General features: G+C 33.0%; 2 protein-coding genes across 2 annotated transcripts; one reads left to right on the top strand and one right to left on the bottom strand.

The window, feature by feature from the left end:
* Window positions 1-375: 375 nt before the first annotated feature.
* On the top strand, window positions 376-6,515 carry LOC134230603 (U4/U6 small nuclear ribonucleoprotein Prp3-like; the record flags this gene model as incomplete). The annotated part of the gene is made up of 9 exons (XM_062712442.1): window positions 376-463; window positions 2,024-2,125; window positions 2,277-2,424; window positions 2,758-2,901; window positions 3,389-3,488; window positions 3,874-3,987; window positions 4,563-4,771; window positions 5,455-5,513; window positions 6,095-6,515. Coding segments are annotated over 9 exons (1,126 nt in total), but the record flags the coding sequence as incomplete, so codon positions are not given.
* A 79-nt stretch (window positions 6,516-6,594) lies between these two features.
* LOC134230602 (uncharacterized) lies at window positions 6,595-22,910 on the bottom strand. The gene is made up of 4 exons (XM_062712440.1): window positions 22,721-22,910; window positions 20,922-21,149; window positions 20,110-20,719; window positions 6,595-7,151 (listed from the first exon to the last, which is right to left on the bottom strand). The coding sequence occupies exons 1-4, from the start codon at window positions 22,887-22,889 to the stop codon at window positions 6,704-6,706; spliced, it is 1,455 nt and encodes a 484-aa protein (XP_062568424.1). The 5' UTR covers window positions 22,890-22,910; the 3' UTR covers window positions 6,595-6,703.
* Between the last annotated feature and the right edge of the window lie 735 nt (window positions 22,911-23,645).

Genomic DNA, 23,645 nt, shown 5'->3' with positions numbered 1-23,645 from the left:
TTGATCAACTGTCCATTCGCTAATTATTGCTCTCATGATTTGATGCAAAAGAGATCTATGTTTCTTGATAATAAGTACTCAGGAAAAATAAGGAATCTACAGTAGATGCTGCAAAGTCACAATGATATGATGTACAATACCATCAGACTAGTTTTCATGTAATAGATGTTTAAAATATGTAAAATTATGTTTTGAATTGAATCTATACAATCTAATGCAGATTTACATTTGATTAACAGGAAAATAGACTAGCAGATAAATGTATGGAATGGAAGCAAGTTTTTGTGAAAAGTGCTTAAAATAGGAATTTTTTCTATAACGCAGTGTAAATGTAAATGTTTTGCATCTGATATTAACCTAATATCTTTTCTACAGTGCAAGGCAGGCACAAAGACCAAAGAGAGGATTCAAGTTCCATGAACATGGGAAATTTGAAGCTATTGCTTCTAGACTTCGTGCTAAGGTAAACCCCCTAGAAATTTCAAAGAAGTTTTATCAAGTTTTTATATAGCAAAAAAATACTACAAGGAAAAATGTAAACGATGTACTACACACCAGTCCTATATAGAGAGCCAGCAGATGATTTGTTTCACATATAAGAATTACATGAAATAAGATGGAGCTTCTTTTTATCCCAGTATATTATGACAAGTTCCATCCAAAATATAATTCACAAAAGTATTCTTCAAACTACATGTAATATGTTATTATAAATTTTCTGTCCTTAAAGAGCCTCATTTGATTACATAAGAACTATGTTATTCATAAAAGGCATACATGCCAACTTTCCCGATTTAGGCGGGATCCTCCCGATTTTACCCTTTCATCCCGCTTTCCCGATCGTGAGAGAAAAATTGCCCCAATTTCCCGATTTGCAAAAAAAATCACCAAAATTTCCGATTTTAAAAGATTCCCTACAGCTGAATTTTGACAATCGGGATAACAATGTCAGACTTGTTTATTCAATGCACACAGACAAGTTTCATTGTTTATTTAACCAGGTGTCACAGGAAATCACTTCACGCATGAACGCACGCAGTTGTCCATTTACAAGTAGCTTATAGCTTGGGGCAATTAGGGATTATCTTGTCAGTTTTAAGGGGTATGCAAGGTGAAACACATAGATTAACGTGATAATAGTTAGTTCTTTTATTAAAAACATAAATTAAAGACAATAAAACACTAGTCAAACCATAAAATCGGAATTCAAAGAGATCGGTTTTTTTTTGTTTTTTTTTTTGAAAACGAAAGTAGAAAACTACAAAGCATAGCTGCTGATTTTATCTACCTATAATGAAAAATATTGTAAAGTTTGGCAGTTAAAATAATATGAAAAAACTAAGATGAAACAATCAAGTGTATGTCAATTAGAATTTCTTTTCCCTCCCTTCTCCCAATAGTAATATTGTATGTTAGGTATGTGCATGACTTATGGAAATACCCACATGGCACCATCAAACCTGACAAATTTCATGACTGTAAAAAAAATAATTCTCTTTTGGATAGGTGGTATAAATTTCTGTAAATTTAGTATCTTATTAGAATTTCTAATTAATTGAAATATAAATAAAAAATCTCAAAAATGTTTCCAGAAACAGGACTTTACAGTATCAAAACCTCATATATTTTTTAGCCTTTGAAAAAAAAAAAATGATTTAAAAGTTGTACAATTTTCAATTTTTCACTAAATAAAATATGTGTCCTGGTAGAAAAATTATGTTGTTTACATATGTAACTAAATACCCCTTCTTTAGTGCGAGAGGCACCTATTTTAGAAAAAAATATCTCAATTTTGGAAAGAAATTAAAACATAATTTTTTGTGTTAAATTAATCCTTAAGTTGTATTGATAAGTGATATCAATATTATAAATAAAAAAAAAGATCATTTCATAATCATTTAATTTCACTAAAAATGTCGCGAATTTAAAGCTTTGAAAATTGTCGTCACGCGCTAAATCCCCCATGGGAATTTTCAAAAGTTGGCATGTATGAAAAGGACATTGTATTTTTGTTTCATTTAAGGCCCAGCTGGACATTTTACAAAGTGAGATAGCACAAGCTGCTAAGAAGACGGGTATTGCCTCTGCTGCTAAACTAGCTACCATTGCACCAAAGAAAGAACTGGTAGGTCTGCCTGACACCCCCCCCCCCCCCCCCCAAGTAAAAAAGAACAAAAATAGATAAATGGATGAAAATTAACCCTTTCCTACGTAAATCAATCATTTCTTAGTAGGTTTATTGACATTTTTTTGAAATATTTTTGTTGTTTTTCTAGAGAGAGGGTGAGATCCCCACTGTGGAATGGTGGGATAGCTTTCTCCTCCCTAATGACAGTTATGATGGAATTGAGGACAGGCTGAGAGACGGAAACTTTGAAGGCATCACACATTTGGTGGAACATCCTATACAGCTCAAACCCCCAAGTAATTGATTATTTGAATATCTTGGCAATGCCATCTTTTAATTGCACAAAATGTGAATAGACAGTGTATGTTTGTGGCAAAGCTCTGTGTAATCTTTATAAATGTGATACAAAAGTTAATGATTAAATATTAATTCAATACTAATGAATTAAAATTATAAAGACCCATTATGGAAGATTTCTCTCTCTGTGGTTTTCTATAATTTTCTGAACTAAATACATGTAATTCGAAATGACTAGTTTGCAAGTTTAGCTGTTCATTTGGCGTAATATACAAGAGAATGAAAAAGCACATATCACAAAAATTGAATTGAAATATATTGTTTAAAATCAGACGAACCTGAAAAAGGACCGCAGATACCTGTATATCTCACCAAGAAGGAGAGGAAAAAATTACGTCGACAAAATCGTCAGGAGAATCAAAAGGAAGTGACGGAGAAGATACGACTGGGACTGATGCCCCCGCCAGAACCTAAAGGTTGCTTGCTTTGTTGTTATTGTTTGATGAAACAAATCCTTCTAAAAGCTTGGTAATATGAATGTATTTTTCAAAGCTATGCTTCAATGCATTTCATACTGTAAACTGTAAAGTTAGCCCAGGATATTTCAAAATATGGGATTATGTATGCAGATCTATAGGATATGGATGGACATATGTTACAATAATTTAGGACTTGATGTGTATCGTAAATTCCATGACCTAATTAATGACAGTGCTAGTATAACATTGTAAACTGGATTGTAGTTTATACAATCATGTTAACAGTATGAACAAAATGATCTGTTTGGATGGCCACTTTAATGCAAGTGTTGTAGTTTATACAGTGTGCATTGTGTTGACAGTATTAAGTTAACGATCTCATTTGCTTTATAGTTCTGATGGCCAATTTAATGCGAGTATTGTACTTTATACAGTCATTCATTGTGTTTACAGTATTAGGTTAATGATCTAATTTGCTTTATAGTTCGGATGGCTAATTTAATGCGAGTGTTGGGAACAGAGGCTGTACAGGACCCTACAAAAGTAGAGGCCCATGTCAGAGCACAAATGGCCAAAAGACAAAAGTAAGACATCCCACACAGAAACCTACATGTACTCAGTTTTGTTTGAACAAGCAGTAAAACTAGTTATTAATAGTGTGAAAAGTAATGAGTTTCAATTAATAATTTTTATAACCTTTTTATGCAACTATAAACTGCTAAATGGCTCATTGTATAAAATTATTCAAAGATATACAGTTGAATTCGGTATCTTGAACACCGATTTCTGGAATACCATGTCACAGTGAATTGGAAGTCTCAACCACTTATTCTCTAAGTACTGTACCCTCGAGTATCTTGAAGTTTTTCCTGAGTCCCATTAAGTTTGAGATTTGACTGTATTTTGGAAACCTAAATATTATTTTAAATTTACATGCACTTGTGTTATTAAAAGCAATGCACTTTTCAGAGCACATGAAGAGGCTAATGCAGCAAGAAAACTGACAGCAGAACAGAGAAGCTTGAAGAAAGAGAAGAAACTGAAGGAGGACACATCATTAGGGGTCCATGTATCTGTGTACAGGTGAAACAGAATTATATAAACACATGTTTATACACACCTTAAATAGGGATTTTATTAGTTTACCTATTTTGTTGGAACTATTAAATAATAAAAATTATAGGCAGTATAGAAAATGTTGAGATAAGTTAATATGGCATCTAAATATTTTTTATTTTATACATATAAATAAAAATGAAAAAGAAGTAAATATATATATTTTTACAGAAAAATTATCATAATTCATTTGAAATTGTAGCTAAGATTTTAAGTTAAAAAAATATTCTGATTTTATAGCAATATTTTGGAAAAAAAATGTTATATATCATAATTCGAAATTTTTGGTGATACTCGTCCCAATTAACAATGGAGGTTTTCTCTTCAACATTGAAAGGAAAAGTTTTGTTATATGCAGGTCTTGTTGGAATTTTTATACGCAGAAGGATTTATTGGCATGAATGGCATGACATTTATTATTTAATAACTCCTTGCATTAATACACCTTTAATGTTTAGAAATTATTAGTCACTGTCATGAGCTCTTTGTTGTACAGAACAGTTTTATCTCCACTTTTACAAAAACCCATGTATTCTTTTTAGATTAAGAGATTTGACAAATCCAGCCAAGAAGTTTAAGATAGAAGCTAACGCTAAGCAGCTGTACATGACAGGGATAGTTATCATGCATAAGGAGTGTAACGTAGTGGCAGTTGAGGGCGGGCCAAAACAACAGAGGAAATTCAGGCGACTCATGCTCAACAGAATCAAATGGAACGAGGATAAACATAAAAAATCAGCAAAAGATGATGGTAAAGTTTATAGTCTTCTCCAAGTATCCATCAATATTTATTAAATAGGGTCTTTACTTGTCTGCTGGTATTTGTACTTATACACTCTGATTTGTAATTGTTCCAATCAAATAATCTGATGAAATATTTAATCTGAATTTTTTTAACATATTTTATGAAAATTGCTTCCACAAGGTTCCTATTTTGATTTTGTAAAAGTACCACGTTTTTAACTCTTTGAAAGCCCAGCAAAATAAATACCAAGATACAAATTTAAAAAAAATACTGTAAACCAACTTTTATATTCTATGAATATTCCACGACCTACTTTAACTCACGAATATTGCCATGAACCATGAATCATTTTGCTAATCATTTGTAGAGAATGTTTCCTCAATCGCGGAATTAATCGTCGCGGATTGATTTCAAACTGATGAATCGCGAATAAAAGATTACGCAAATAATAGTTGGTTTACAGTAGTGTCCTCAAGAGTTTCAAAGTTTGAGTACATGTTTTGTAAGAAAAATATCAAAAAGTAATTTGAATGTGTAATTTGAAAACCCAAATTGCAAGTGAAATTTTCAGATAAAGGAATTGCTTTGATCAAATAATTTAATCAGCACAAGCAAATAAAAATCTGTTATAATGATAAGAACCTTAAATCCCTGAGTGTAATGTAATTATATTTCCTGTATATTTCTAGATGACAGTGATTCAGAGGAAGAGCAGGATAAATCTAACAAATGTGTTCTAGTGTGGGAGGTAATTTGTTTATAAAGGAGTAGTCTAGCAAATTGTTTATCTTTTAAAATTTTGAAGTGAAATTAAACAAAGTACCTTGTTTATGTCAGAATGAACGGTAGCAATCATTGCAGAAAATATACATAACTAATCTAAGCAGGTTATTTAAACTTTTGGGGGAAATGGTTGCAATTTTTTCAGTCAAATTGCTTAATTTGCAGCTCCATAAAATTTCCACCTACATAGTACTGAAATCATCATTGTTCTTTACCTCTGTATACTCACAAGTTTACAACTCTACATATTTTGTACACATATTGAATAACTTGAATATACATGTACTGTACTACATAAATGAGTAGTCCACGAAATAACATCCCCTTAAACCAAAAAAATTTTGCTTGCCCACGAACAAACTTAAGGAATTGAAATGATTCCACAGTACATGTATATCTGAATTGACATTCAACTTTAATAATTTTTTTCTTAAAGATTTTGTTGTGTGTGCTTTATCTCTGGATATAATACTAAAATGCTTTCTCTTCAATATTTTGGAACAAATAGTATTATCAATGCTAAGTTTTTGTTATTGTTTTATATAGGGAACCACCAAACAAAGAGCTTTTACAGACTTTAAGTTTAAAGTGTGTCCAACAGAGGCATTCGCTCGTGAACAGTTTAAAAAGTGTGGTGTGGAGCAATACTGGGACTTAGCCTTCAGTGGAGCTGTGTTAGAGTCCACACAAGACGAGGACTTCTTATAGCATCAATGTCTACTCTGATCTGCTTTCCAATGAAAGAGGGAATGATGTTTTATAATTAAAATTTACCACTGTTATACATGTGATTAAAGCAGTATTTCATGACATCAACACTGAATTAAAAACCACATGGATGAGGAAATTCTTATGCTATCCAAATTGTGAAAAAAGTGCAAAAAAAAAATTAAAAATGAGAAAGAAAAAGAAAGGAAAACAGGATTGAATCTTGATTTAATTGAATAAAGTGGTGGAAATATTGTTATTTTTTTTCATGTTAATTTTTGTTTTGTTACTTACAAATCAAAGATTATCATACAATATGTAATTACACTCTGCATATATGGTTGAAAGTAGCATTTGCACAATTGTATTGTTTTTTTACTTCATTGAAATTAATGGTGTATCTTGACTGCATGTGTATTATTTCCATCAATCAAGAAGATTATTTAATCAGACCCGGTAACATGCAGCAGTTGAAGAACACCTGCCACTATTTCTGTCAAAGTAAGTGTGATCTGGACATTTGACTGCTGTGGCATTCCCGCTGTTACATCTATAGTATGCATCACATGGTCTCGTACTGAACTGGTAACTTCCGTCAGGCCTTCCAGTACAGTTCGGAAGTAGTCCTACTCCCCGTGGATCAGATGAGGGTATAGCAAACCTTTGTGTGCATGTACCTTTGTAGGGGTAGGTTTGTGTTCCCCATACTGTGTCAACAGGACATTGACCCTCTTCCACTAACCTATTTTGATAGCACCGGATAAATGCTTTTTGCGAGAGACGGTACGAGTAAGGATGTTGAAAAACACCATTAGGTAGATGCAAACAATTGCTTGGATGAGTACCAAAACCACAGTTTCCCATGTGCCGGTTGAGGAATGCAGTGAACCAGTAGCTGCCTGAAAAAAGAATGATCTGTTTGTGATAACCTAGCATTTGATAAGATTAGTACATGTATGTTATGTTTCAATTCAGTCAAACATGGTTGCATAATTTGGCCAAGTTTTATCTTCCAATTCTCTTTGCCAGCTTTTGGAACAACTAGAATTCAACATCAATTATACGAATTTCTATATGTGAAAATTATGTATATAACCTGAATTGAGGGGACCATTTCATTCAGAAAATAGATCATTATACCCCCAGCAAACAACGTGGGGGGTTATATTGGAATCACCATGTCCGTTTGTCTGTTTGTCTAGCTGTCTTACAGAGTTTGTCCAAACCATTTCTCGGAAACTATTTGTCTGAAAATTTGTACACTTATCATATGATGGTGTGCACCTGGCATTAACAACTTTATTTGCTAATTTTTCTGCATTTTACAGGGATTAAAAAATTATTGACTTAGTTATTTTGTTTTCATGTCTAAGGTCATGACAAAGAATCTAGATCATCTGTACCAAAATGTGAACTACAGCTTGGATCCTCAAAGAATGGCAACTGAAAAAAGTGCAAAAAAAATTAAAAATGAGAAAGGAAAAGAAAGGAAAACAGGATTGAATCTTGATTTAATTGAATAAAGCGGTGGAAATATTGTTATTTTTTTTTTTTTCATGTTAATTTTTGTTTTGTTACTTACAAATCAAAGATTATCATACAAAATGTAATTACACTATCTGGTCACCATGACCTACTTTTGAAATTTTATGACTTTATTACATGTAACTCACCTGAGCCAAAGGCTCATGTGAGCTTTTCTGATCGAAATTTGTTCGTTGTCTGGTGTAGTCGTTGTTGTTGTAAACTTTTCACATTTTCATCTTCTCAAGAACCACTCTGCGAATTTGAACCAAACTTGCCACAAAGTATTCTTGGGGTGAAAGGGATTCCAGTTTGTTCAAATGAAGGGCCACACCCTTTTCAAAAGGGAGGATAATTATGATAATTATGAATTAGTGAAAAATTAATGGCATATTTATGGAAGCATCCTCAGGTAGTGTAGATTTAAGTTTGTTCAAATCATGACCCCCAGGGGTAGGGTGGGACCACAATGGGGTATTTAAGTTTAACATAGGAATACATACAAAAAAATCTTCTCAAGAACCACTCGACCAGGAAAGATGAAACTCATGTGGAAGCATCACCATGTAGTGTAGATTCAAATTTGTTCAAATCATGACCCCAGGGGTAGGATGGGACCACAATGGGGTATTTAAGTTTTAAATAGGTATCAATAGGAAAAATCTTCTTTTGAAGAACCAATGGGCCAGGTAAAATAATACTCATGCAGAAGCATCCTCTGGTAGTGTAGATTCAAGTTTGTTCAAATCATGACCCCCAGGGGTAGGATGGGGCTACAATGGAGTATCACATTTTGACATAGGAAAAATCTTTAAAAATTGTTTTCTTAAGAAAAGCAAAGCATGCAATGATTGATCATATTTATATGGAAGCATCCTCTGTTAGTGTAGATTTAAATTTGTTCAAATCATGACCCCTTGGGCAAGAGAGGGGGCTATTATGGGTGATAAGAAGGAATACATAGGGAACATTTTTAAAAATTTTTTTCTCAAGAACAGCAAAGCTGTTATTGGTTATAGTTATATGGAAGCATCCTCCTGTAGTGTAGATTCAAATCTGTACAAATCATGACCCCTAGTGGTAGAGGTGGGCCACAATGGGTGGTCAAGTTATAACACAGGAAAACAAGGGGAATGTTGTTAAAATTTTTTCATAAGAAGAACAAAGCCATGAATGATCATGAAGACCAATTAAATAGAGGAGCCATTAAAGTGGATCATAAGAAAGAAAATAAAGACTATATCAATAAAATGTTCATCTTAAAACAGCAATGCCATTATGTGTCTCATTAATTCAAAAGCATCCTTAGTGTCCCCTCCACTGAACCCACTTAAGAAATAAACAACGTTATTCAGTAAACATGGCGTTATGAATAGCAATTGCTCTGCTGGCATATTCCATGATGCGCGCTAGCGCATCATGGAAAATATGCCAGCAGAGCTATTGCTATTCATAATGCCATGTTTACTGAATAATCGTTGTTTATTACTTATATTTGCATTCTTTGATTTATTCAAGAATATCAGAGGAAATCCTGACTTACATATAAGGACGCGGCCTCTTGTCTTCAGTAATGAAAAACATACGGCTTTAAAATCGGTACACCTGATCAATGATCCTTTTATCTAATAAATCACAAACAATTATAAAGTATTTCCCTCTCAAACACAGTTATCTGGATACAAGCAGCGCCATCAACACATTCTCTTAATTTTTGTTTTGATGCAGTTGTGACGTCATCAATCAACGTTATTGAAACCCTCTGACAAAAATAAATGATTTAACACTATGATGAAAAATGATAATGCTTTTATAATGATTATTACTACAGGATGCTTTTCTATTTTTTTTTTTTTAGTTCTATTTTTTTTTAATAGCTGAAATTATTCTTGAAGTAGATATACTAGTTATACTAGTTTTCTGAATGTTATTACCCAAGTGTGGAGAGTTATCGTTCTTTGTACAAATATGCATGATACAAAAAATAAAAAATATGGCAGTTTTCTACAATTTTTGAAAAGTTTTATTATACAATTAAATACACTGACCAAAATTGAATTTTTAAAGATATAAATCAGCAAATTTAATTATTCTGAATTTCTTTTTTTTCAAAGAATATTATTAAAAACTTATTTTTATTCCTTTTACGAAAAGTTTCATATATATACTTCTCCACACGTCTTATTATTGTAGAAGAGTTTGTTCTACAGGAATTCGATAGAGCAATTGCATACATAGCAGAAGCAATTGCGTCTATAGTGCTATGAATGCAGTCGAAGACTACATGTTCATAGTGGGAGAGAGCAGTGGATATGCAAATATATCTATTTAATAAACTTTTCAATACTGAACTTATATTTGCTCTTACATAGCTAGTTTCTCAGGTGAGCGATGTGGCCCCTGGGCCTTTTGATTAATATATTAATTACTAAACTGGCTAAAACTTTTCAACCTTTGTCAGTCAATGCATTTTTAGTTTAGAAAACTTCAACTGCAAGGTAGGTCAGTCTTACCTGCTTTTTAAAAAAAATTTTGGCTATACAAAACTCGTTTAGTACGAACACGGATATCGCGAATTTACGGATATAGCGAAGTCATCTTGCATCCCCAGCTACACCGTGTATATCCCAACATGCGGGGTGTATACTATGTTGTGCGCGGGGTGTATGCTTCCGAAGCGAGAGAAAGGGGGTCAATGTACGTTCTTTGTCCAATTTCTCAACTTACGGATATTTTTCGCCAGAAAGCATACGCCTACGGAAGGAAGCATTGTCTAAGGAGTATATGGATACCTGTGAATCCACTGTACACCTTCTAGTTTTATCAAACACCTCAACACAATTCAAAGGATCGGAGAAAGATTGAAGCTACACTGTGTTTATGATCAAATATCAGAAGAAAGCTTTGCTTTATCGTCACTTTTATATTATTGTTAAATACATGTTTACAAAATAAACGTTTGTACAAATTGTCTGTAAATAAAACAGTTCGTATATAAAGAAATTGACGAAAAATCCATGTTGTGTCCGGGGTGTATGCAACATGTTGTACGCGGGGTGTATACCCCTCTTTTCACTCTATAGTATCATTGTCTGAAATGTCATTAAAAAAAGTTTAACAATTGACTTTTGTAAAAGTTCTATTTATTTTTTAAATTATTCACCACTTTTGTAATACAGCCGGTAGCACAACTTCAGGTTCATGAATTCGATTTACTGGAAATAAAATTGATACACGTTCATCGTACTTTTGGCTTTGCATGGCACAGGGAAGTAAATGTACAGGGTACTATGTTTAACTGTTTAATGTGATAACCAACAATTCATCCCTTCTTTCGATTTAAAGGCACCTTATTCAGATCCTTTCTTAATAAATGCTTCACCCATGCATCATTTTGAACATTTAACATTTCGTCGTAATTTCTGTTTAACTTTTTTCAATACTTTTTAAATGAATTTGAAAATATTTAGCTTTTTGTCATGTCATAAACACCAGAAAAAATGTTCTCATTCATGTAGTATTTACATGTATATGTTGTGTACTTTGCCCCCAGGAGCCCATGTTTGGCAGTAAACTATTTGTTTTATATCGAGGCATTGTATTTTACTGAGTACATACTTTCTAGGAATGGGCCCGAGGAGGGTGTGTTTGTGTCTTAGGTCATTTTTTTTGGGGGGGGGCACAACTTTACTACGTTTAGTATATACGATAATAAATTAGAGGATTGATATTAATTACACGTCAACGTAAAATTGTAATTGTACCAAAAACAGTTTTTTTTCAATTGTGCATGCCCTCGGAAAATTGTCATCCCTTATTACAAATGTGCATTTTTATAGCCGGCTTTACATGTTTATTGTGATTTGTAAAAATATAAAATATTTTCAGATATGGAAAATGAGTCCACATATTGCGAAAATTGAAAGGAAAATTAATATACATGTATCATACAGACACGTAGTATCACCCCCTTTTTGTTCCAGTCACAACTTTTCACTACAGAAAATGTTCATCGAAAGTCAGGTTGCCCCCCCCCTTTTTTTTTTGTTGCTCATAGTCAAAAAATTGTTATGTAGTATCTTTATGTAAAAAAAAAGGAGAATTGGTACTGAAAAAAGATGGGACCTACAAGCCCACCTGAAAAATGAGCTTGAGTTTCGATAAGGCCCCCCCCCCCTTTTTATAGCTAGTCAACTTATGACAAGGGTGGGTTTTTTTTTAAGGTATCCTTCCCCCCCCCCCACCCCCTTCAAAAAAGATTCTACATCACTGTCATAAATGCTTAAGAAAACATGTATTGATAACATAAATGTTGCAGAAACAAAAAAAAAATTTATTCATAATATACCATCCATGTAGTGTTTCCATTATTTTTAACAGGCGAAATATTTAGGTTAAAACGAGCCAAAGAAAGGGCAAAGTGTCCTCAATGCAGGAATGGGGAAGGGGGGACCCTTTCGAGAGATTTTATGATTACGTAGATTTAGATCATTGCACCAGCTACAATGTTGCATTTAGTCAGATAACAATCGCTCCTTGCACATCTAGCGCCTTTTATGTTTGAATATGATAGTTTGTTTTTTTTTATTCTTTTTTAAATTTAGTTGCTTTGTTTTTATTTCAGTAAGTTTATGGAAATTACTCTTTGGTTCGGCATTAGTATTAACTATTAAGGTCTTTTATCAAATATAATATTTCCATTGATATTTTGCACTACACAATCCTAAGAAAAATATGGGGTATACACCCCGCTTACAACATGTTGCATACACCCCGGACACAACATGGATTTTTCGTCAATATCTTTATATACGAACTGTTTTATTTACAGACAATTTGTACAAACGTTTATTTTGTTAACACATATTTCACAATAATATAAAAGTGACGATAAAGCAAAGCTTTGTTTTGATATTTGATCATAAACACAGTGTAGCGTCAATCTTGCTCCGATCCTCGGAATTGTGTTGAGGTGTTTGATAAAACTAGAAGGTGTACAGTGGATTCACAGGTATCCATATACTCCTTAGACAATGCTTCCTTCCGTAGGCATATGCTTTCTGGCGAAAAATATCCGTAAGTTGAGAAAATGGACAAAGAACGTACATTGACCCCCTTTCTCTGTTTTGTTTTGTTTTGAACATATTTTATTGACAAGCAAAAGGATAAGAAACAAGTTCTAACAACTTACTAGTTCTTCTCCTTAACATAAACACATAGTCATGCAAAAGGTAGGAAAAAAAAAACTTGTACAAATAAGAGTCAATAATATATCTAGTTAAATCTACAAGATTCATTTATAAATTTGTGAACAGCGGCAAAAATGCCAATGTTTACTTCAATTGAAAGATTTTCGTTGCCCCAAAGCAGTAGGTGTACATTTATGATGTCTACATCAAGTCGAAAAAGATAGTCAAAAAGATTACTTCGAGCATTAAGGTATTTTTTACAAACAAAGAAAAAATGATAAGCATCTTCCTGTTTGCCACAAGAGCAATTAGGATTATCAATAATATTACGTTTAAATAAGTCTTGGTTCAATACACAGTTGTGCCTTAATTTAGTATGAATAATGTTAATAATACGTTTACCAAACAAAAAATATGATGGTGCTTTAGGATTATTATCACTTATAATCTTACGAAAAGAATTGACTGAGATGGCTTCCCTTGTATCTGTATTCAATAAATTCCATTTTTTAACAGCATCAGGTACAAACGATTTGTTAAATATTTCTAACCTGCCTCTTGGGATAGTTAATTGATCTTTATTTCGTGTATTGTATCTTGATGTGTGTTCTCGTTTCTTTGGTACTATATCTTGTATATATTCCGGTACATCACAATAATTAATTTTGAACATTGTAATCATTTTAGATTGGTAACGACGATTTTTCAAAGGTACCCATCCTGTTTCAAAATAGAGTGATTCTCTTGAAGCTAATATCGGAAGACCAGTAACTATTCTAGCAGCCATTAATTGTACTTTTTCTAGTTTTTCTACATCAGATAAAGAGCAACCATCCCAGACAATTGAAGCATATTCAAGTGTAGGTCTTACAAATGTTGTATACAATAGAGAAAGGTTTTTCCTACCGATTGAAAATTTCAATTTTTTTAATAACCCCAATTTCCTATAAGCATTATTAACAATACTATCTATATATTCAGACCAGCTCAGATTTTGTGACAACAATATACCCAAATGGCGATGCGCCGATACAAACTCCAGTGCATTGCCTTGAAAATACAAGTTAGGTAAAACAGGTTTATGTTTCAAAGAAAAAAATACAACCTTTGTTTTTGCTGGATTAAATCTTAAAAGCCATTTACTCGACCATTTATCTAAAACATCAAGATCATGGTTTAACCTGTATTCTATATCTAGTACATTATATGATGCATGTTGCAGTGAATTGTCATCAGCAAATAATCTACACATTGTAAGCATATTTTCAGCAACATCATTAATATATATCAAAAATAAAAGAGGACCTAGAACTGAGCCTTGAGGCACACCTGCATATATATTGAGGTTGGATGATAGCAGATCTTTATACATAACTTTTTGTGATCTATTTCTTAAGTAACTTGTAAACCACAGTAAAAGATCACCAGATATTCCATACGTTTGTAATTTGAAAAGAAGACCCTTGTGCCATACTCTGTCGAATGCTTTTGATAGATCGCAAAAAACCATACAACACGATTTGCCTTCATCTATACTTTGTACAATACTATGATAAGTTTCTAGAAGTTGGAACACTGTAGAGTGACCAGGTAAAAAACCTGCTTGATATCGATAAAATAGATTGTTAAAATGAAAATAATTATACACGTGTTTGAAAATGATTCTCTCCATAATTTTGCTAACGCAGCTTAACAACGACACAGGCCTATAGTTAGACACTAAAGACGGATCATCCTTTTTAAAGAGAGGTAATACATGAGCTACTTTCCACAAGGACGGGAAAGCATTCTCTGACAGTGATTTATTGAATAACATAGTCAATGGTTTTGAAACAGTAGAAACAGTATTTTTAAGCATTTTGTGACTGATGCAATCGGGACCAGTGGCTTTATTAACAGGAAGTACTGAAATAATGTCAACTACCTCTTGTTCATCAATTATAATATTACTTAGATTATCACTACATGAAGAGTAGATTTGTGGTAGACTATGGTTTTTATCATCAATACAGGAGATGGATGAAAAATAACTGTTGAGTGCTTCAATTTTATCATGATCAGAAAAGGCTAAGCTATTTTTCCCATTATCTGTAGTAATTTGTAATGGAGGGATATCATTGGATGATTTAACATTAAATGCGTCCTTCATTAGTTTCCAATATAATTTGTTATTGTTTTTGTTTGCGTCTACTAGGTGCATTTCTATATTATCATAGTAATTAGCTATAGCATATTTTTTCATGTTATTGAACGTGTTCCGAACTTTTTTAAATTCAAGCCAATCCGAATCTTTCTTCGTTCGTAACGCTTTGTTTCGTAATCTATTTCTAAGTCTTAGAGTTTTACGCAGAATGGAGTCCATCCAAGGTTTATCTCGTGGACGAATAGTAATTGTTTTTTCACAGAAAGATTGTCTAACACAAGAGAGAAATTTATTTGAAAAATTGTCGGTAGCCGCGTCTATATTGTCGGCATGATTGATGTATTTATCCCAATCACAATTTTGTATTAAGGAATTTAATTTGTCAAAGTCACCATTTTTATAATCCCATACCTTTCTTTTGTAAGCGCGATTGTAATTTATATTCGAGGCTAGTGCAATATAAGTTGCTTTGTGATCACTAAAAGCTGGGTCAATTTCAAGGACACCCGAATCATGTACCTGAATATCAAGTGAAGTGAAAACTGGGTCAAGAAGCGTGCGTGTATTGTTAGTAATTCTCGTCGGTACGTGGATGTTGTTGACAAGATTGGAATTTGAAACTATTTCACGTATTATGTGTGTAGGAGGAGTATTTAACAAATCTACATTTATATCACCAACAATTATGATTTTACTCGAGGATTCTCCTACTTTATCTAAACTCCATGAAAGTTTAGTCCAGAAACTGGCGTCAGCGTTTGGAGGTCGATAAATACAGCAGAGATAGTATTTACAGGTACGATTTTCGATTTCTAACCAAATACACTCTAAATTAGCTGGTTCATAGTCTTGGCGTCTTGTTACATGTATTTGATTTGATAAATATATCATAATACCTCCCCCAAAACAATTTCTATCTTTTCGTATTATATTACTAAAGCCATCTAATAATAGATTATCATTCGATATGGTATGGTCAAGATGGATCTCAGTAAAACACAATATATCGAAGTCATGGACGAATGAGTTCAAATAACCTAGTTTGTTTCTTATACTGCGAATATTTAGGTGCAAAATGTCAAGGACACTTTCGATAGTGGGTCCTGGATTGACCTCAATATCACCACAGGCTAATAAAATAAACGTAAACAACTGCAAGTAAAAGTTAATATACACTAAGTTTTTCTTATACCGTGTCGTACATCTTAATAATGTTTTGATCGTACTGTAAAGAACGCGCAAAGGAATTCACAAACCGAGATATGGAATGAGTAAGACTTGCATACACCTCTACAGGATAAATAAAAAAGACCGATTGCAGCACGGTATTGTTCAACAGAGTCACCCATTGTCTAAAATTTGGTGAAAGTGTACAGTAGGAAACAAAAAAGGTGCTGCAATGGTGTTTTTAAATAATAGTGACATACAGAAGAATGGGACAAAAAGTACAGAGTTTGAGAGATTCAGCAGAATACGCAAAGCATGACAATTGAAATTGTAAGAATTATAAAATGTAACACAAAAAAATAATACAACAAAAAAGTGAACAAAGAAACATACATTGAAAATAATAACAAACCAAAGAAACAGAAAACAAGAATATTGTGTGTAGAAAATATATACAAACACTGTGTTGTACACACAATAGGTTATACAAGTTAATGTAACATCACAGAAATTTGAGGTTGATTTGACCTCTAAATCGTGAAATGCACAAGTTAGTTGAACTGCACAAAACATAAGACATAAACTGATGCAGTTCATCTTGATTGAGTTCTAAAAAGAAAAACAAACTGGTGTGGTAGGAAGGTTTATATTATACGATTTATATTTAAACGCATTTGAGTTTACTATTTTGTTTGTTTGCTTTTTGTAACATTTTACTCAATTGCCATTACATGTCCAAAGGGTACTAGATCTGCCTCTTCTCGAATGAAGTGGGATTCATTGTCCCGATCATATATTTTGATTTTTCCATTAGAGGAAGACACTGATTTTATTCTTCTGTTTCGACAAAGTTGTCTGCCCAAGAACATGATCTTGTCACGATATTTCGTCAGATCCTCGTTTATGGTAATACCAGCAGTCTCCTCAATTTCTGCAAACTTTCTTGAATTTTTAACGAGATGGAATTTGAGATCCACAGACCTTAGTCTAGCGATTATCTGTCTAGGGCGTGTTCGGTTTGCATCACGTTTTCCAACACGATGAGAAACAATAATATCCTCCCGCTGGAGAGGAATACCAGCGGCTGTAACGGCACCCATGATTTTGTCTGATGTATTTTCGTTCATTGTTTCAGGAATGCCAGAGACTCGAACCAAGGGTCTACGACCATATTGTTCTAATTCATCAATTTTAAGAAACAGATCTTTGTTTTGTTTTTCTAGATTTTTGATTTTTTCTTGTAGGGGTTCAGTTGCTTTCAGTACTTCGCTTTTAACGATGTTTTGTATTTCAGATGTGAGTGATGCTAGGTCGGTACTGAGTAAGGCTTTAACATTTTCTGCAATCTTTTGTATATCTTCACTACAGATTGTGATGGGCCCTGATACAACAAGTTGAGGGGTAGGATAATGAGGAACATGATTTTGCTCACTTGGATCATCTGTCGCATGTGTAGCACATTTGATATTTTCAGGGGTAGATGTTTGAGTGGGAATAGGCTCCTGTTCATGAAACTGGTCAGATAATGAGCCATCCCGAGACTTTTTTGTTGATTGGATCACATCACTGAATGATCTTGACATGTCTAGCGAAAGTTCACTAATACACCTTTTGTTTGTCGAGTTTGTCGAGTCTTTGTTACTCATTATGGTATGATTTGATATGATTGCAAAGCTAATGTTATGGCTAATGATATGGCAAAAAGCAAAAATAGTGGCGATATTATAAGTATTCAGTTTTTTTTTCAACTGTTCAACTGTTCAATGGTGAGTTCATCTCATAAACAAAAACTGCATTTACTGCAAAATGTCAGTCCAATATCACCACATTCCATTCGATAAAGTTATATATAGTTACATATGATAACTACTGTAACTTACAACCGATAACTTCCATCTGTCCACACTCGTTTTCGCAATATTCTACATCTATCGGCTCTGCTCGTTAAAAACACTGCCCACCATGACAAGGGCAGAACAATTCATCCCCCTTTCTCTCGCTTCGGAAGCATACACCCCGCGCACAACATAGTATACACCCCGCATGTTGGGATATACACGGCGGTTATAACGAATTACGGATATAGCGAAGTAATTTCATAGGTCCCAGTTACTTCGTTATAACCGAGTTTTGTTGCATTTAAGGTCATACGCAACGTAGTTTGAACTTTTCTGTCTTTTTCCATGGAGCTGAAGAGTTCTAACTCTTGAAGGAACTGTGTGTTATATTTTAATATCTATGTATGGTATTGCACACTTATTCAAAAACAATTTCGGATAAAAGAAACATCTAGAATATATGTTTAGTATTTTTTATATATTTTTCTTTGATTCATCCAAAAATTTTCATCAATTCTTATCTTTCAAAAACCCCTGGTAATGCATGCTGATTTTTTGTCTATGAACATCTGATGACACTATAATCTTAAATTAAGAATATCTTGAAAAATTATCAGTAGGTAAGGTACGTTGCGTATGTCCTTAAATGGTAAGTAGAGTCATTTAGCTTTGATAGTTGATACATCTTGGGTCGTCAGAGAATGTTAATTAAAAATTTGTTCACCATGACCTATTTTTGAAATTATATGGCTATATTTTAATATTTCTGGGACTAATTAGCTTGGAATTAACAAACTGTCAGTTGATGCATCTTGGGTCCTCAGATTGCGTCAACTAAAAAGTATGTCATAATTTTGCAATTTCACAATGATATTTTTTTTATATTTTGAGAATTACTCAAGAACCATTAAATTTTGTGTTTCAGTGTGTGTCAATTGAAAAGTAGGTCTCTTTGACCTTGTTTTGAAATTTTAAAAATCTATTTATTCATATATATTTGAGGTACTAACTTGCTTTGAATCTTCAGACTTAGTCAGTTGATTTATTTTGAATCCTCAGAAAATGTTAACAACATTTAGAGCACAGTGACATACATTTGGAATTTGAAGGGAATTTCTAAATTTTTTATATAAGAAATTCAAAATCATCAAACTTTGTCACAATACATTTTAAGGTCTTCGATTATCTTTTCCAAAAAAGTAGATCACAGTGACCTATTTTAGGAATCTCACGTTTAAGATAGTAAGGGGCTTAGAATCTTCAAATTTTGATAGTTGATGTATCTCGGATTTTCTGTGTGTTTAAATAAAATTGTAGGTCATGATGACCTACTTGTAGAAGTTTAAGGCATTATCTTAATACATGTATATACAGGGTACCTAGAGTCTCTAAAGGGACATGGGCACTGTTTCAGCTGAAAAATTATTTTTCAATTTATGTTTTCATTTTTAAAAATTTTTAACCAGGGTCTTACTAATGATCATCAACAATCTGAACTTCAGTTGTTGAGATGCAAACAAGGTCCATGTCATGTTTTGTTTACATAGATTAAAATACTAATATACGTTCAATCAAAGCTGATAATTTCAATAAAGAAGTTAATTCTAAATGCGATTAGACGGTTTCTAGTGATTTGCTGAATTTCATTTTATTATAGATATGATATTATCTATAGGTCTATATGTAAACAAAAACTGGGCATGAACCTTGTTTACATTATGAAGAACTTTAAGTTCTGCATCTCGTTTTTTATTCAACAAATGATGTTCAAGTTTTTGCCGATCTTTATATGGTGCATAAGTTAGGAATTGTTAACATTAAAATTGGTTTTAAAGATTCAGTTGAAACTGTGTCCATGTCCCTAGTGTTATTTGTCCATTTAAAAAAAGAGAAATTCAAGGCCTAGCTTAGGCCTCGTGTTACGGTAATCTATGTGAATTATTGATGACCCTTCAAGATCTGTTACAAGTTTTTATGTTAAATATATATTACTTACAGTAATATTTAATTTCTTTTCGTGATCCACAGTTAACTTCAGTAAAATTCTCACATTGATTAGTCTTCTCGGAAAATTGCAATGGATGGGGACATTCAGCGACCCTTGCTGGGAAGGCTCCAAAGAACTTACTTGTAGATGGATTACAATACAATTGACAAGTTAGCGGTAGAGAAGAATTACCAGATTTACATCTACCAACATCAGCATGGAACACGGTCCCATTAGGGCACCTGACAACAGTTACATTGCCACTGTCACATCGATAGTAGGCATCACAAGCACGGCCTATTCCAAAATAATCGCCGAAATTCATCATTGCACTGTTATGATTAAAGCGATAAACACCATCAGCTTTTTGGTTGCAAGACTGTAAAAGACCTCCGGTGACTGATGTAGGTACCTCAAAACGATCTGTACACTTTCCCTTATAAGGCACTTCTTTAGCATCCCAAGAATGCCCTTCATCACATGATCCAAAACCAACAATACGCTCTTGGAGACACATCTTGTACGAATTCCAGCTTGTGCCAACCATACCATCTGGGTCCCCAACACATGATTGAGAATAGCAATACCCAGTAGCATTTTCCATTCGATAGGAACCTTTGCAATAAATAAATTATAATTATTTTTTTCAGATATTTATAATTTTCTTCATTCTGCAATACTAGGCATATATAATCACATTCACTCAATAAATAATACATACTATTTCATATCATTTTTAAATTGCAAATAAGTACATGTAATTTTATCTTACAATTTTTTAAAATAATCTCACTGTAAGATTACATGTACATCTTACATTTGTCTTTATACTCCTTTCTTGCACCACAGCAGACTTCGGTGAAATTTTCACAACGACGCGTCCTCTCCGAGAAGAGATCTGGGTATGTGCATTCCATCATATGTTGTTCCATATTATTAGGGACATGTGAGTACGTTTTAGAACAATTATAATACAACTGACACTCGCCCGGATGTGGAATGATGAGCGAAGGATAAGTCTTGCATATTTCGTTCATAACAACTTCTGAAAATGAATTGAAAATTCCACGATCATGTAAGCAAATCCCCGGTTGCCCAAAGTGTTTTTATCATTAACTTTGATAAAACATACACACACCCTCTTTTATTTAAGGAATAACTGTCTTATTTTTCGAATTCATGAAGTGATCAATGGATTGGCTTGTGTGATAATGTGCATAAACGCCGAAGGCGTTTATGAATAAAATTATCACACAAGCCAATCCATTGATCATCTTCATGAATTCGAAAAATAAGACAGTTATTCCTTATATTTACATGCTTTGATTCCGCCAATCCACGGGCTCCAAGCCTGCTTCTCTCTAGGTGTCGTCCCGCCCTGCACGTGGTTTTTTTTGGAACCGCGCCAAGACATTCATGAGGAAATAAATTACATTTACAATTGGTAATTTTATCTCGGACAAAGACATTGGAAATGTAAATATATCCAGATATATGTTTTGGAAATGATTTTTTAAATCGTATAATTTGACAAATTGGACCACCTTTGACATCAATATGGAATTATGTTGATTGTTTATACTGCACAATCAATTTCATCTGACGAGCTTATATTTCAGACACACTTTAACTACACCTTGCCTTTTTCATTTGGTGTTTACGAGGGAACCCTTTGAAAATGTAATATTTTTTTCAAAAGAATTTAAAAAGTCACACATCCCCCATCGCCAATAAAAAAAGTATACTTTAATTGGAAGATATTTACAATCAATTAAAACAATGATCGGAATATGCTTTATTGTTGTTGTTGTTTTTCTTTTTTATAAAGTTCCTTTCGAGGAATTTCCTCTCTTCTTGAGACGCCACCATTTGATTCGATGTATTTATAACGACCATATTTTGTACCTATTAAATGAATGCCCCAATATTTTTAATCATGGTAGCATGTTGAAGATGTTATCCAATAAAAATGCTCCACCAAAGGAATTTACAAAATTTTGATTATTGTCCAAATTGTTTCACCTTGAATTTTACATTAAAGTCTTTGGGCGGTGCATGTTTTTATAAGATATTGGAAAAAGTAATTTGAATTTCAAACAAATCACTTGGTGAAAATATATCTGTAAACTATGAAATATAAGGAATTATTTACCGGAGAAATTTTGAGAAATCAAAAATTTTCTTTTCATCAAGGACAGATAACTTCAAACACTTTTAATGTGCAAAATTACCCTCTCCGTACATATTATCAGTCTTGTGAATTTTGTTCATTTCACTTTTTTCGTTATCTAGCAATGTGTTTTAACTAGTTTAAAATTATTTGAAATCGTCCAAAATCAGTTCATTATACATTGAATGTCTTAAGTTTTGATTGCTGCAAATTTAAGACAAATACACAGCATTTAGGGTCTTTTAGCAGGGGTCTTTCTCGTGGCAGTAATTACTGGGACACAGGACATTGGTATACAAGTACGGTCGCATGTGAGGGACCAATTCATTGAAAATAAGTATTTCTGCAATTTAAGCAGCTTTATGAAAGCGTAAGATAAATACCGCTACTTCTGAAATGAAAATAAGACCACATAAATTGAGAGTACCGGAGTACCGGTATCTTACCTGGATGGGTTGTCAGAGAAGGAAGTAATCTTGTTAAGATTTGAAGAACTTTCTGTTCCTCTGACGCGTTCCGATGTGTTGGGTGATCCTGAAGTAGAAAAGCCTCTACTGAAAAACAGAACAAAAATAAGGCCAAACTAAGTGTTTTCAATGGAATTTGCATGTCCATTTTTTTTCTGTTTAAAAATGTTTTGAAATTAAAATCATTCTTAAAATTGTGTAACTTTATCTATGAGGTACACCTGATTTCTTGGTATCTATGTAGTTATAATATTCAGGGCTATTAAATGTTTGTTTGGCTTGTACATTTATCTGTAGTTAAGAAGCTTGGTATAATGCATATGTAGGGAAAGGGTGTACATGTATTTTAAGTTTTTAGAACTATTTCCCAATCCCAATTGTAAAGTATATGGACAAAATATATTCAAATTTTAAAGAAGTTATCCCTCGAAAGTTAGTGGGTGTTATATGCTAGAATCAGCTAGATGTTTATAATTCTAAAGGAAATCCTATAGATAATTTATAACAAGCTAATTCAGAGAATTCGTGTCCCCCGCTTAGGGAAAAAGTCGGCTCCCCCTGACTGAATTTGTAGAATTATTAAATGTATACATGTATACTGAAGCAAATAAAATACATGCCTATGTCAATATGCATATAAAGATTTGATTGCTTATTCTTTATTAAGTGTATAGAAGATTTTTTAATATGGAATATTTATCACACTGTAATGATGATTTTATAACCTCATAAATTTTTCATTTCACATGCTGAATACTATTTAGTAAAAAAAAAGGTATTTAAAAAAAAAGAAGAAGAAAGGATCGACCGAGAATCGATCCCGGGACCTCTCACATTTGAAGCGAGAAACATTTTTTTTTTTTTTTATCTTTTATTGATAATCATCATTATTTACATTTCATTT

The sequence above is a fragment of the Saccostrea cucullata genome, unplaced genomic scaffold (assembly GCF_032062105.1).
Source record: "Saccostrea cucullata isolate Sc308-1 unplaced genomic scaffold, CSIRO_AGI_Scuc_v1 ctg4721, whole genome shotgun sequence".
In the NCBI taxonomy this organism is placed as follows: domain Eukaryota; kingdom Metazoa; phylum Mollusca; class Bivalvia; order Ostreida; family Ostreidae; genus Saccostrea; species Saccostrea cuccullata.
This window is presented reverse-complemented; position numbering and strand designations above follow the sequence as displayed.